At 37.5% G+C, this 14006-nt stretch overlaps 1 protein-coding gene across 1 annotated transcript in view; it reads left to right on the top strand.

Annotated features, from left to right (window-relative positions):
* Window positions 1-14006, top strand: part of LOC150091576 (poly(A) RNA polymerase gld-2 homolog A-like) — a 359740-nt gene that overhangs the window by 317635 nt on the left and 28099 nt on the right. The window contains exon 11 of the mRNA XM_090384638.1: window positions 10823-10956. Within this exon, the coding sequence (XP_090240764.1) occupies window positions 10823-10956 (134 nt within the window). The remainder of the gene's footprint in view (window positions 1-10822; window positions 10957-14006) is intronic.

The raw sequence follows: 14006 nt of genomic DNA, 5'->3' as shown, positions 1-14006 counted from the left end.
ACAGGTAACCCCACAAGTTTTTACAGCTGTTATCATGGCTAAACTGCCACACTAATAGTTGCAAAAGGTGGTGAGCCACCTGACTGGTTCATGCATTCAGTTATTCTGCAAAAACTGTAAAAAAAACACTTCAGAGACTGTTCTTTTACAGTTTGTTTATAATTAGATGCTTAGGAAAAATCCAATATTTTTCCGACATTCCTAATTATAAATGTAAGAATATTTTTTTGTTGAAGTTTAATGAGTTTATATGGAATTAATGTGTTTATAGGTACTGTTCATTTTCTTATAATAGATATATTCAAAAAAAAAAAAAAAAAAATCCCAAAAAATTCAGTAATGAAGAACTGGAGAGCTTTTATATAAAGACGATAGCAGCAGTAATATATTTCTCTGGATTCAGGTTGCGAAAGCATTTCTAGCACTTGCACTACCAGCATCATCAAATAACAACATGAAAATTCCTGCTGTAAATCAGTCATGTTCAATTGGGAAGATAGTGAGAAAACTCTCAGGAGGCTTTAGCCTTCTTTATGCCTTGCTAAAATAAACACTTATTTGCAGATTTAAACAGGGGAAACCCTGTTTTTCCATTTTAGCACTGATAATTATACACTGACAGAGCCAAGTTTCAGTTGAAATTTTCTCACTGTTCAAACTGAACCAATAGGATACAAGGAATTCTCTCTCTCTCTCTCTCTCTCTCTCTCTCTCTCTCTCTCTCTCTCTCTCTCTCTCTCTCTCTCTCTCTCTCTCTCTCTCATGACTATGTTCTTGACCACTTGCAATTGCTTTTATTATTAGGAGTGGTTAGCAATAGCACAAAAAAAAAAAAAAAAAAAAAAAAAAAATGACACTTCCCATTTCACCCATTCAATCTCTCCAATAGTTTGCCAAGTTCTTCCTTGAATTTGTTTAAGCTGTCAACTTCCACAACAAAAATGAAAGTTTTTTCCAGCAATCAACTACCTCCTGGCTAAAGGCAAACTTCCGCACATCTATTCTGCAAATGTCCTTCCTCAGTTTGAATTTATGCCTGCCCCCTCGTGTGTAATCTGTGCAAGAGAAAGAATCCCATCAGCATTGAGCATGTTGAATCCATTCAAAGCCTTAAACATCTGTCAGATCACCTTTCAGGTGCCTAGTCTCCAGATCCTGAAGTTTGCAGAACTGGAGCCTTTTTTTTGGTAATAACCCCCCTTTGTTCACCTCACCAGTCTTGTTGCCCTTCTCTGTAGCAGCAGCTGTACATCCTTCCTAAAATGAAGTTTCCAGACCTGTATGCAGTTCTCAAGATGTGGTATGACCATTGTCTTATATAATGAGATAATCACCTCCTTATCCCTGCTAGCAGAATTCATGTATATCATTGACAAGACACCATGAGCTACTCTTGCAGACTGTTTGCACTGCTCAGAAAACTTCATCTGACTGCACAATTATCCCCTGGTCTATTTGATTTTCTTCCACCCTGAGTGTAGTACCACACAGTTGACATATTACTTTGGGGTTACTGCTACCTACATGCAGTACTTTACATTTGTCAATGCTAAACTTCAGATGCCATCTCTCAGCCAATCTGCTCAACTTTTCTAGATCCTGTTGCAGTAGCGTACTGTCATTAGTGTCATTAACAACCATGCCAAACTTTGCATCATCTGCAAACTTGAACAGTAAGCCCAATATGCCTTCATCAATATAATTGATAAATATAGAAAACAACAATCGGCTCAACACTGAACTCTGAGTGACATCACTAATAACATTAGTTCTCAAAGAGCAGTGCCCATTGATTACAACTCTGTCTTCCTCCTGCTCAACCATCCCTTTATCCATAGCAGCAACTTGCCCTTAATGCCACACTGCTCCAATTTGTACAGCAATGTTGTATGTGCAACAGTATTAAAAGTTTTCCTAAAATCCAAGTATATGATATCAAAATTATTTTTGCATCCAGTTCCTTTGTGACCACTTCATAGTATCCAATCAGATTGGTCAGACAAGATTTCCCCTTAACAAACCCATGCTGTGTCTGAAATATAACTGTAGTCTTGTCTAGATGATCCTGCATTACTTCTTTTACAAGTGACTGCATTATTTTCCTTGGAACAGAAGTTAAACTAACAGGTCTATAATTACTCATGTCATCCTTTGACCCTCCTTTGTGAATTGATGATACTTTCACACATCTTCAGTCTGCACAACATCCCTAGATCTAAGGATACTCTCATAATCATGGCTAAGGGTTTGCTTACTTTCTTCGCTGCCTCCCTTAATATAATTGAATAGAGCTCATCCACCCCAGTGCCTTTCTTATGTTTAACTTCAACAATTTCTCTTCTACTTTCCTCTCGTTTATTTCAAAATCATTGAGCTTTCTGTTGGTTTTATAAACTTCTGGCATCTATTTCCGTAAAAAAATTCTCATGTGTGAATGTTGATGCAAAATACTCATTCAGTTTGTCAGCGACCTGAGCAGGATCATCCACAATTGAACCATCAAGTGGACCAATTTGTTTCATTCCCATTCCTTCTACTGTTTACATAAGTAAAGAAGTCTTTGCTGTTTTTCTTTGCATCCTTTGCCAAAAAATTCTCGTAACCTGCCTTTGCTTGCCTAACCTCCTTTGTGACTTGATTACAAACTAGTTTATATCGACCATAGTTTTCTGTGTTTCCTGATAATTTAAATGATCCCAAGCATTTTCCTTCTCTGCCATGAGTCTCATCAGTTCATCTGATATCCATTTAAGCCTATACCTTGAAGAGTATTTCTTAGTTTGGTATGAAAAGGCTAGTAGCTTCTATAATTTATTCCTTCAATGCTATATCCCATTTAGACTTTGCTGATGGTAACATCATCAGTTGTTCCCACTGTATAAAATTTAAAAACTGTTATTTACAACTTTAAGTAAATCCCAAATCAGTATACACCGTAATCACTGCCACCTATTGGTTCTTTTATCTGCAGATTCTTAATGCATGAATAATCACTGCTGATCATCAGATCAAGAGTGTTACTCCCTCTTTTTCCTCTCTAATATGCTACTATAGAAAACAGTCATCCAATAAATCCAGAAAAGTCTGTGAGTGACCAACCCACAAGTTCTTGTCAATATCTGCAAGGTTAAAATTAACCATTATAAGACATTCTGATTTACTGGCCCACACTATATCTCTGTACAGTTCATTATACTCATCAGAGTCGTTAGTCCTATAACACACTCCTACTCTCATTTTTGCTTTCCCATTGCTTATGTCATACCAAACTGACTCAGTATTGCACTGGCCACCCATGTCATAACACTTTCCCCCCCTCCTATCCTGTCTCTCCTTTCTCAGCCATCCCTTGTCCTTTGTTTCTTGCTGGTGGTCACTCGCTAATGTTCTAACCACTTTATTGGCTTAGCAGTTCCACCAGTGAGTCTGCCAATCTATTTCTGAGGTAAACTGCATCTATCTCTCAGAATCAGAGAATTGAAAGAGGTTCTGTTAACTTTGTAGTTTCTGGGGACACCAAATTTGAAATTTTTCAGCTGGTATTTACTGAGATTTCACTGTTCAAACCTGACCATTGTTACAAAGCCATTACTATAGTTACAGTAGTGAATAGTAACAATGACAGTGCCATCTTGAATTTTCTGCCACTTCAGAAATTTGAGGCTCCTGTTCTCTCTGCAATCACGTGAATTGAAATTATAAAATTGTTGTCAATAGATAGCTCTCTGCTTGAAGATTTCAACATATGCTTTCTGCTTCCCCCCCCTCCTACAGCCAATGGATCATTCCTCACAAGCATCACAGATTCTCCCATAGGATATCATGGGAGACCTTCAGCGACTTGCCACTCTTCAACCACTGGGAATTTCACTGTTCTGATGATCCCAGATTGTAGAGTATTTTTCAAAACTGCCTCCACCATAAATTCCAGATAGCTGGGACAGTTATTCTACAAGAAATTTAACATTTCCAGGGTATGAGACCAGGGTATGTCTACCGGGGCCAAAGGTTGATGACGTAGAGCGGATATCACCTTTTAAGGGCACAAAAGGTGATATAGTTGTACACTAATGATATTAAGAGTAGGAGACCAGCAGAATTACTTAACAGGTACAGGTCACTGTTGAAAAAAAGCCATGAATTAGGGTTGAATTTGAAAGTGTCTGCAATTCTGCCCAGACACGATAGGAGGGAGTATATGATGAGAGCCCTGTCGATCAATTTGGCCCTGGAAAGATTGTGCAAGGCTCAAAGGGTTGAATTTTTTTCAGCCTGGTCTGTACTTGTTAACAGGAGAGACTGCTTCTACAGGGATGGGATACACTTAAATAGAAAGGGTGCAAGAATGTTTGCTTATGTTATCGAGGCAGTGTTAGGTGGGTCGGAAAACTGCTAGATTGGGGGGAGACAAAGACCAATAGATTGACAGTAGCCATTGGCAGAGGTGAAAGAGATTCTTGCACTGCTTCTATTGGAATGAGCAGAAGCCTGGAAAATAAGATGCAGCATATTTCAGAGACTGCTGGGTATCAATGGGGTACAAGTAAACACATGGGTTGTGTTAGGGTAGCTAAGAAAAAGAACAGGTGCATGTATACTTGCGTGTACACCAATGCTAGGAGTTTAGTAAATAAATTTGATGAATTTGAGGTATTGCTCAAAACATCAAAGGCAGATATTGTTGGGATTTCAGAGACGTGGTGTCACACAGATATAAGGAATGCAGAACTGGAATTTGGGGAGTACAATGTCTACAGAAAGGATAGACAGGATAGGAAGGGAGGAGGGGTTATGCTATTAGTTAAGAAACACATAAAATCCAAGGAAGTGAAGCCAGTCGACATCGCTGGACAATGCAGTGTCGAGTCAGTTTGGTGTGACATAAGCATTGGGAGATCAAAAGTAGGAGTGTAGGAGTGTGCTATAGGCCTAATGACTCTGATGAGTATAATAAGAAACTGTACAGGGAAATAGAGTGGGCTAGTAAATCAGAGAGTCTTATAATGGGAGATTTTAATTTCCCAGATATTGACTGGAATTTGGGGCTGGTCACTCACACACTAGCAAGGCTTTTGTGGATTTATTGGATGATTGTTTTCTACATCAGCATGTTCGGGGGGCAACAAGAGGAAGTAATACTCTTGATTTGATTATCAGCAGTGATTCTTCATGCATTAAGAATCTGCAGATAAATGAACCACTAGGTGGCAGTGATCACAGTGTGCTGAAGTGGGATTTACTCAAAGAGGTAACTACCATTAGGGATAAAGGGAAGGGTTATTGCTTTTGTAAAGGCGACTACGATGGACTGAGACAGTATTTAAATTCTATACAGTGGGACCAACTGATGATGATGTTACCAACGGCAAATTCAAAATGGGAAGCATCCAAAAAACTTATCTTGGTAGCTACTAGGCTTTACATACCAACTAAGAAATATTGTTCAAGGTTTAGGCCTAGATGGATGTCAGATGAACTAATGAGACATATGGCAGAGAAGAAAAATGCATGCGATACATACAAATTAACACGTGACACAGAAGCCTATGATAGATACAAGTTGATCTGTAACCAAGTTACAAAGGAGGTTAGGCAGATTACGAGAAATCTTTGGCAAAGGATGCAAAGAAAAACAGCAAAGAGTTCCTTACTTATGTAAACTCTAGAAGGAAGGGGATGAATCAGATTGGTCCACTTGATATCGATGGGTCAACTGTTGATGATCTTGCTCAGGTAGCTAACAAACTAAATGAATATTTTGCATCGACATTCACACATGAGGAGTTATTCAGCGAGGGGAATGCCAGAGGTGTATTCAACTCTAGCAGTAAGCTACAGAATCTTGAAATAACTGGGAGTAAAGTGGAGGAGAAACTGTTGAAGATAAACACAAGAAAGGCACCCGGGGTGGATGGGATCTATCCAGTTATATTAAAGGAGGCAGCAAAGGAAGTAAGCAAACCCTTAGCCATAATTATGAGAGCTTCCTTGGACTCAGGGGAGGTACCCATAGACTGGAAATGTGCAAATGTGACCCAAATTCACAAAGGAGGATCAAAGGCTGACACAAGTAATTATAGACCTGTGAGTTTAACTTCTGTTCCCGGAAAATTAATGGAGGCACTGATTAAAGAAGCACTGCAGGATTATCTAGACAAGACTTCAGTTATAGCTCGGACACAGCATGGTTTTGTTAAGAGGAAGTCTTGCCTGACCAATTTGATTGGATACTATGATGCAGTCACAAAAGAACTGGATGCAGGGAATAACTTTGATATTATATATTTGGATCTTAGAAAGGCTTTTGATACTGTTGCACATGGAAGACTGCTGCACAAATTGGAGCAGTGTGGCATTGGAGGCAAATTGCTGCTATGGATAAAGGGGTGGTTGAGGAAGAGAAGACAGAGAGTGGTAATCAATGGACACTGCTCATCATGGACTAATGTTATTAGTGGGGTCCCTCCATTATTGTTTTCTGTATTTATAAATGATATTGATGATGGTATATCAAGCTTAATGTCCAAGTTTGCAGACGATACAAAGGTTGGCAGGGTTGTCAAGGACACTACTGACACTATGCTGCTGCAACAGGATCTGGAAAGGTTGAGCAGATAGGCTGAGAGTTGGCAAATGAAGTTTAACATTGACAAATGTAAAGTACTACATATGGGAAACCACAACCCCAGAGCAACATATCAATTCTGTGGTACTACACTGACAGTGGTAGAGAATGAAAGGGACCTGGGGGTGGTTGTGCAGGCAGATATGACGTTCTCTGAGCAGTGCAGATGGGCTGCCAGAGTAGCTCATGGTGTATTGTCAATGATATATAGGAATTTTTCTAGCAGGGATAAGGAGGTGATTATTCCCTTGTATAAGGCAATGGTCATGCCACACCTAGAGTACTGCATACAGGCCTGGAGGCCTCATTTCAAGAAGGATGTTGAGCTGCTGGAACGAGTACAGAGAAGGGCAACAAGATTAGTGAATGGAACAAAGGGGTGCTCTTACGAAGAAAGGGCTTAAGTTTTGCAAATTACAGTGTCTGGAGACTAGGCACCAGCGAGGTGATCTGATAGAGGTGTATAACGCCTTGAATGGGTTGAGCATGCTCAATGCTTATGGGATCCTTCCTCTTGCTCAGAATAATCACCTGAGAGGGCATAAATTCAAATTGAGGAAAGACAGATGTAGGATAGACGTGCGGAAATTTGCCTTTAGCCAACGGGTGGTTGGTTTGTCGAACAGACCTCTATCCCTTGTCATGGAAGTTGATAGCCTAAATAAGTTTAAGGCTCAGTTGGACAGGTATTTTGAATGAACAGAGGGGTGAAGTGGAAGTGGTTATTTTTTATTTATTTATTTTATTTTATTTTTTTTTTTTTTTGGCTGACGCTGCATAAGCTTCCTTTCTTGCATCAGATGCTTCTACTAATGCTAATTTTCCACCCATCCCTCCCCATTATAACTGTACAGGGAAATGATGACACCAAAATATCCTGAATTGGATACTACCATGAACCTCAGGGCTCACTGGAGAAATATTTTCCAATTTTTAGGAGAACTTTTGCTTCCTGCTGTAGTCTCTAAAGCATCAGAGGGTTTGCTTAGTACCATTATCAAAAGTTCAAATGCAGAGCTGATAAGCTCTGTGCAAGGACCAGGCAATACTTCAAGCTTTGCCACAAATGATGAATGGATGAACTATTTATTTAATCTGAAAACAAAAATAAGGGATATTTTAAAGGAAGGCAACCGCATCACGGGGAAGTTGGTCCTAGAATATGATGGAGGTTGGGCAGAAATGGAGTAATATATGCACAATCTCCAAATTGAAAATGTAAAATTGACTCCTCAGTCCCCCCCCCAAAGAGCACATTTGCACAAATTGCTGCCACCAGCACACTGATCCAACTACAAACAAGTAAATTGGATTTGCAGAGAGGGAGCACAAATCATGTGCTCATATGAGTAACAGAAAACTGCACTGCCTAGATAAGTGAAGAGTTGAAAAAAAAACATTACTACTAAAATAAAATCTGATATTAGAGAAGAGAAAATTAAGGCAAACAGAAAGATCTGAAATAAAGTAAAGTTGAAACAACCACTGCCAAAGACCTGGATAAGTTGAAAGAATAAAAAAAAAAAAAAAGAAAAGAAATGAACCTTTCAATTGAAACCCCTAAGAAATTGGGACCAACAGTGGTACTTCTTGTTCCCAAAGACATAGGTAAGGACCAAGGACAAAATCATTGAAACTATTCACCTAAAGAATCTCAGGGATCACAGGTTCACACTAGAACGAATAACATCAGCAATAAAGTTTGATTCTCGACAAAAAATAAGGATAAGAATATGATCAACTTGGTCATTGAAGTTACAGGTGCTGTATGAAGGGTTTCATCAGTCAGAATCATAGGGATTTGTCTGTACAAAAAGTGAAAGATTTTATTATGGTCTCAAGATGCTACAAATGCCTTGGGTATGGCCACTCCACTAAAACCTGTAGGTAGAAGCTCAACACCTGTGGCCACTGTTCTGGCACAGGCCACAACTACAGCAATTGCCCAGATAAGAAGGAGCACTCTCACTCGTACGGAGACCCCCAAGTGTCCTGAATACATTAAAGCCAGCAGAATATGAAAAATAAAATCAGTTATAAATAATTATGCCCTCAGTGGAAATTGGAAAAGCGATGACATCAAGATTCTTCAGCTGAATTGCCAAAGATCTCTGACCACAATGAATCAGATCTCAATAATAATCATTGAACGTGGAATCCAGATTCTTTGCCTTTAGGAGCCCTATTCTTATAAGGACATTGTAAAGGGCCTACCCAGTAGTTACAGGTTGATCCCTAGGCGCCTCCATAGCCAGGTGGGAAGGAGCAGCAGTGCATAGCACACGCTTCTTGATTAGACCGGGGTTCGAGCCCGTTGCCACCAAAAACGGAGGATGTGGAAAGGTCAGGGGATGACCACCGCATATCCCGGAGCAATATGGCCTTAGTTGCTAATGCTCCTAAAAACCAAATAACAACAACAGGTTGATCCAATCTAATACTATCATGGGAGGTGGAGAGAGATTTTGTATGCTGCTGGGTGGCAATTGCTGTCGCTGATCCAAGTCTGATAGTCACTGGAATTAGGACCCTGTGCTCCTCTCATGTGGCTTGTGTCAAAGGTGACTTTGGCCAGGTCTATCATGTCATTATGCATGCAGTGAGGCAAATTTGAACAGCAAATCCAACTCGTCTTGTTACATCTAGAGACAGTGTCCACTGAAAGGCAGCAACATCATTGTAGCCACTGATGCCAATGTCAGATCCCCAGTACACTTCATTCAATGCCTCCTCTGCTCTTCTGAGAGAACAATGTTTGAAGAGTCCTGAAGAATCTTGGTGTAAAAGAAGGCTCCATGTACTGATGGTATTTCTCTGGAAAAATTCAGTGGAAAAGTTTGGTCAAAATCAAAGTTTCTAATGACCTTCTACTTACAGGAAATCCTATCCATGGTTTTGCTGATGATAGCATACTACACTCTACCTTCTAATTTGAGAAACATTTCCTGCACAAATAGTTTCAACTTCTCAAATATCCTCCACCAAGTCCTTAAATGCTGGTCTCCAGGTTAGTGGGGCAAATAAAAATTAACTTTAATCCCTCAAAAACTGAGTTCTGTCTTATTTCTCACAAAAAAGGAGTCTACTGCTTCTTTGCTTGTCTTTGATAATACATGCAATTCTAGACAGGAGACCACATATCTCTACTACTAGGAAGTACTGTAACTTCTAATTTCTCTTGGCGTAAGCATATTACAAATGTTACTACTTATGCATTCAAAAATGCTCGCTCGCTCTCTCTCTCTCTCTCGTCTCTCTCTCTCTTCTCTCTCTCTCTCTCTCTCTCTCTCTCTCTCTCAGTCGCTCCATTCTCTATCCCATAAATATTCACTCCCTGCTGTGCCATTTCTATATATACTTCCATGGGCCCCGTTTTTCAAAATAGACATATGTAATTCCTCCACTCTCTTCCAAACTGATGCTGCAACCAGTCAACATCCATTCACTGTCCAACTCCGAACTCACAGAACCAACTTTTCCTGTTCTTTAATTATCCCTACTACTTGTGTTTTCTGGAACCACCTTTGTTCAGCTACAAGGATACATGGTACTAAATACTGTAGGTTCTGATACCTTTCCTGTTTGGGGTTTTCATTGTGGGTGGGGGACTTTCCTTAGGAGAGAATATATATCTGTTCAAAAACTCAAATTGTTTCTTTAAAATTCTATTTTAAAAAAAAAAGTCTCACTTGCAAGTCTTGTTTTCAGTTTAATACTCCTGTATTAAACTGTATATAACTGAAGTGGTGCATGTGTCCATTAGTAGTATTTGGATAAGCTCTAATAATCAATATTCTGATGTGGAATTTGATTGTTTGAAATTTTTCTGTTGATATTATTGTTGGTGATTAGGCCTAGTTAACATTAAAACATAAATATACAGTTCTCATTAAAATCTGTTGTTTTTTTTTTAAACTTTGTGTTCTTTTGAGTTTCTCCCTGCTGTAAGCTGAGCTGTTTTAAAAATGTTTTCTGGTTTTTAGAAATTTGCAGGTATATTATTTCAGTAGAAGAGGTCATTGAGCAGAATGCCCTAAGTTAGTCAATGTTCATGGAGCTGATGGAATTTAAGTATTATAGAATATTTGAATATCAGAAGATATAATAACATATAGAATATCAGATAGATATAATATCAAATAGAATATCAGATATGTTGGTAAGCAGAAGTTTGCAATCTGTTTGTCATTTTCATAGGATAAATTCCATCCACGTTCTGATGTTCGGCAGCTGCGATTAGATGAAGCGCTGCCTCCATTTAAATCAAGCAACACTGAGGCCTTAGGAGAATTATTCCTTGGATTCCTGGATTACTATAGCAGCGTATTTGAGTATGTGATTTTTTTTTTTTTTTTTTTTTTCGTTTTTTATTTAATTTTAATATTATTCTGAACAACATTAGCTAAGATCTTTTAACACACTGATTATGGGAGTAATGCATTCAGCATTCATTGAATAATGCACATCTTACACTTTTAATAATACAGTAATACCCCGACTTACGCTACCCCGACTTACGCTACCCCGACTTACGCGAACTCGGAGTTACGCGGTTCTTGATTTTTTTCGTTTGGCAACGCTGCTGCCCACTATCTTCAAGGTCGTTTTTCATATGTTATCGATATACGGTGCGACGGCGGAGAATGAGAGCGAAAGATGAACAAAATTCAACTTTGTTGCTTTTATGTTTTTTATATCAGTGAGGGGGAAACACATTTCACCATAATAACGTAAAAACCAACACAATTCCAGCTATCGGTATAATCGCAAATGCAATTAGATCGAGTTTACTACCAGTTTATAACAGATTTCACTAGCAGAAACGCAACTGGATTTTTATTGTTTTATGGTAGTAACCCCTAGAAATGTGAGGTGTTAATAGTGTATCTCTGCCTTTATGGTGTTGTTTATTCAGTTGCTACATGCGCGCAGCTTTGTTTATGCGTATCAAGCGTGCCTCCTCGTTTTGTAATTGTGCTTTATTCCCTAAAAATGAGTAAAATACTTAATTAAAAGGTGTGAAAAGGAAGCGTCCTGGTGAAGACACTGCAGATTCAGAGAGAAAAAGAAAAGCAATTATCGATAAACAGAGGCGGACTGGGTCAAAAATTCTTACCCGGGAAAATTTATAGTGGCCTCATACTATGGTTTATGGCCAAAATCACACTGGCCCACCTGGGTTTCCCCGGTAAGGCTTATGGCCAGTCCACCTCTGTCGATAGAGAAAAAATATGAAATTGTGAAACGCTTTGAGCGAAATGAAAGACCATGTGATATTGCACGTGCTACAGGCCTAAATGAAGCAACGGCGAAAAGCACATGACAATTGCAAACTTGACAGGTTGAAAATTGAAAAGGGCTCAATTGTAAAGGGCTTAAAAATTTTAGAAAACAGACTCCAACGAAGAACGCGTTATAGCTACAAAGCAAGGAATAAAAAAAATTATTAGCTTGCTACGAAGAAATTCTGCATGAAAAAAAGAACGCGCTGTGTCGTCAGACGAATTTGTTAGATTTTATGAAGCCATCGACATCGAAATAACTTTTTTACGTAAGTCATTTGTTTTTTTTAATACATATTTTGTATTAATATGTATAAAGAACTGCAATTTTATTAATATTTTTCTTCTAAACTAGTGTTTTTGTTAGTCCTTGGTCCCAATTAAGCAAAATTTATATGTATTTATATGCAAAGTTGTACCCCGACTTACGCGAATTCGACTTACGCGATTTTCGTCGGACCCACCTATCGCGTAACTTCGGGGTATTACTGTACCCTTTCTTCATGAAAATAAAATGTAAAAAAAAAAAAAAACTTGTACATTTTTTTTCATCTCTCTTATTAAAACAAAAAAAGAAGTGGTCTCTCTAGCAGTAACGAGACAAAAATTCAAATCATAAATCCTAAAAATTAATGAATAATTGAAAAACAGCAACTTGTTAATCTATCTGATATGATCTCACCTTTGATTTAAATAGTGATGAATTTTAAAAAAAAAAGTGATATATGTGTTCTAACAGTTACTTGAGTTTAGTGAATAATAGGGTATATCCCTTAGGAAAGAACGAAAAAAATCAGAAAGAATATCTATAAAATACTTGTTTTAACTGGCATTTTATTTAATAACTTATAGATGTGCATATTCTAAAACATCAAATTTTTGTATGTATGTCAAAAAAGATGAAAAAAGTTTTCCTATCAACAAAGTTTAGTTGCTCCTTCAAAACCAAAGAAATGGATTGCCATATTAAAAATAACTATTCATGACCCCAAAACTAATAACTATAAGTGTTACAAGTAAGGTTATTATTTTAGTACACACAAACATACTATATAAAGTCATAATGCCTTTAACAAAAAACATATTTTTTTATTTAACGAGGCCAAAATACTTAGTGTCCAACGTAATTATACGAGATTATTAATTGCAGAAACTGTTGAAATTAAATTACATGAGAATTCTATTAACATTCATCATCCATATCTAATCTCTGATTTGTGGTCTTTTGTGCACATGCATGAAGACAAATAATCGCAGAATTTCATGCGCATGCCAGGACAAATCTCTCCATTTAAGATTCAAGCTCACACACTGTGTAATTTCCATTCCTGTGATCACGACACACGGTCAAAAAGCATTGTCTGCTTCAGGAAGGAAAATAGTTTTTCAAAATTTACGTTTAACTTTAATTGATTTTTTAATTTATTTTTTTAATTGTTTTTTGAAGTTTAGTTAATTTTTGAATTGTGTTAAATTGATTTTTTTACGGTAATCATTTTGCGTTAATCTTTTAATCATTTTAATTTCTGGAGAGTATCATATGGAAGTGTTCTAAAGTAAATATTGGGGTAAATTTCTCTTATTCTTCTACAAATATTGATATCAACATAAAGTATTGAGCACTGTTATATACTAAGAAATCCAAAATAATATATATACAATTTGTATATTAATTAACCCTGAGCTGAGTGCATGGGTTTTTTAAACTCCACATGATTTTTAGACATTTTGCACTTTTCAACCTCTCCGTCCATTCAGTTGAAACTCAACCTGCTTTCAGAGAAATGTGTTTTCTTTAATTTTTGTATTTCTCTCTATTAATTTTGAGCAAGCAGAAAAAATTTGTTTCAAGTATGAAACAAATTTTTCCTGCTTACTCTTAGTAAGATTGTATTATGGCTGAAAAAGTGGCAGAAAAGATATCTGTCTATTGCAAAATAGTTTTGTGTAACTATGAACTCTTGTATTTGAAATTGTCACATGTATACAGTTTACTGAAAATGAAAATGTATTGGTACTTGCATTTGTTTGTTTTGTGTTTTTTTCAGTTGAGGAAAGATAGAGTTCACTGGAGAATTTATTTAATTGAAAATGATTTC

This window comes from Mastigoproctus giganteus, chromosome 1, assembly GCF_048544385.1.
Source record: "Mastigoproctus giganteus isolate SK-2022 chromosome 1, ASM4854438v1, whole genome shotgun sequence".
Taxonomy (NCBI): domain Eukaryota; kingdom Metazoa; phylum Arthropoda; class Arachnida; order Uropygi; family Thelyphonidae; genus Mastigoproctus; species Mastigoproctus giganteus.
Note: the sequence above shows the minus strand (reverse complement) of the source record. Positions and strands in the feature narration are given on the sequence as shown.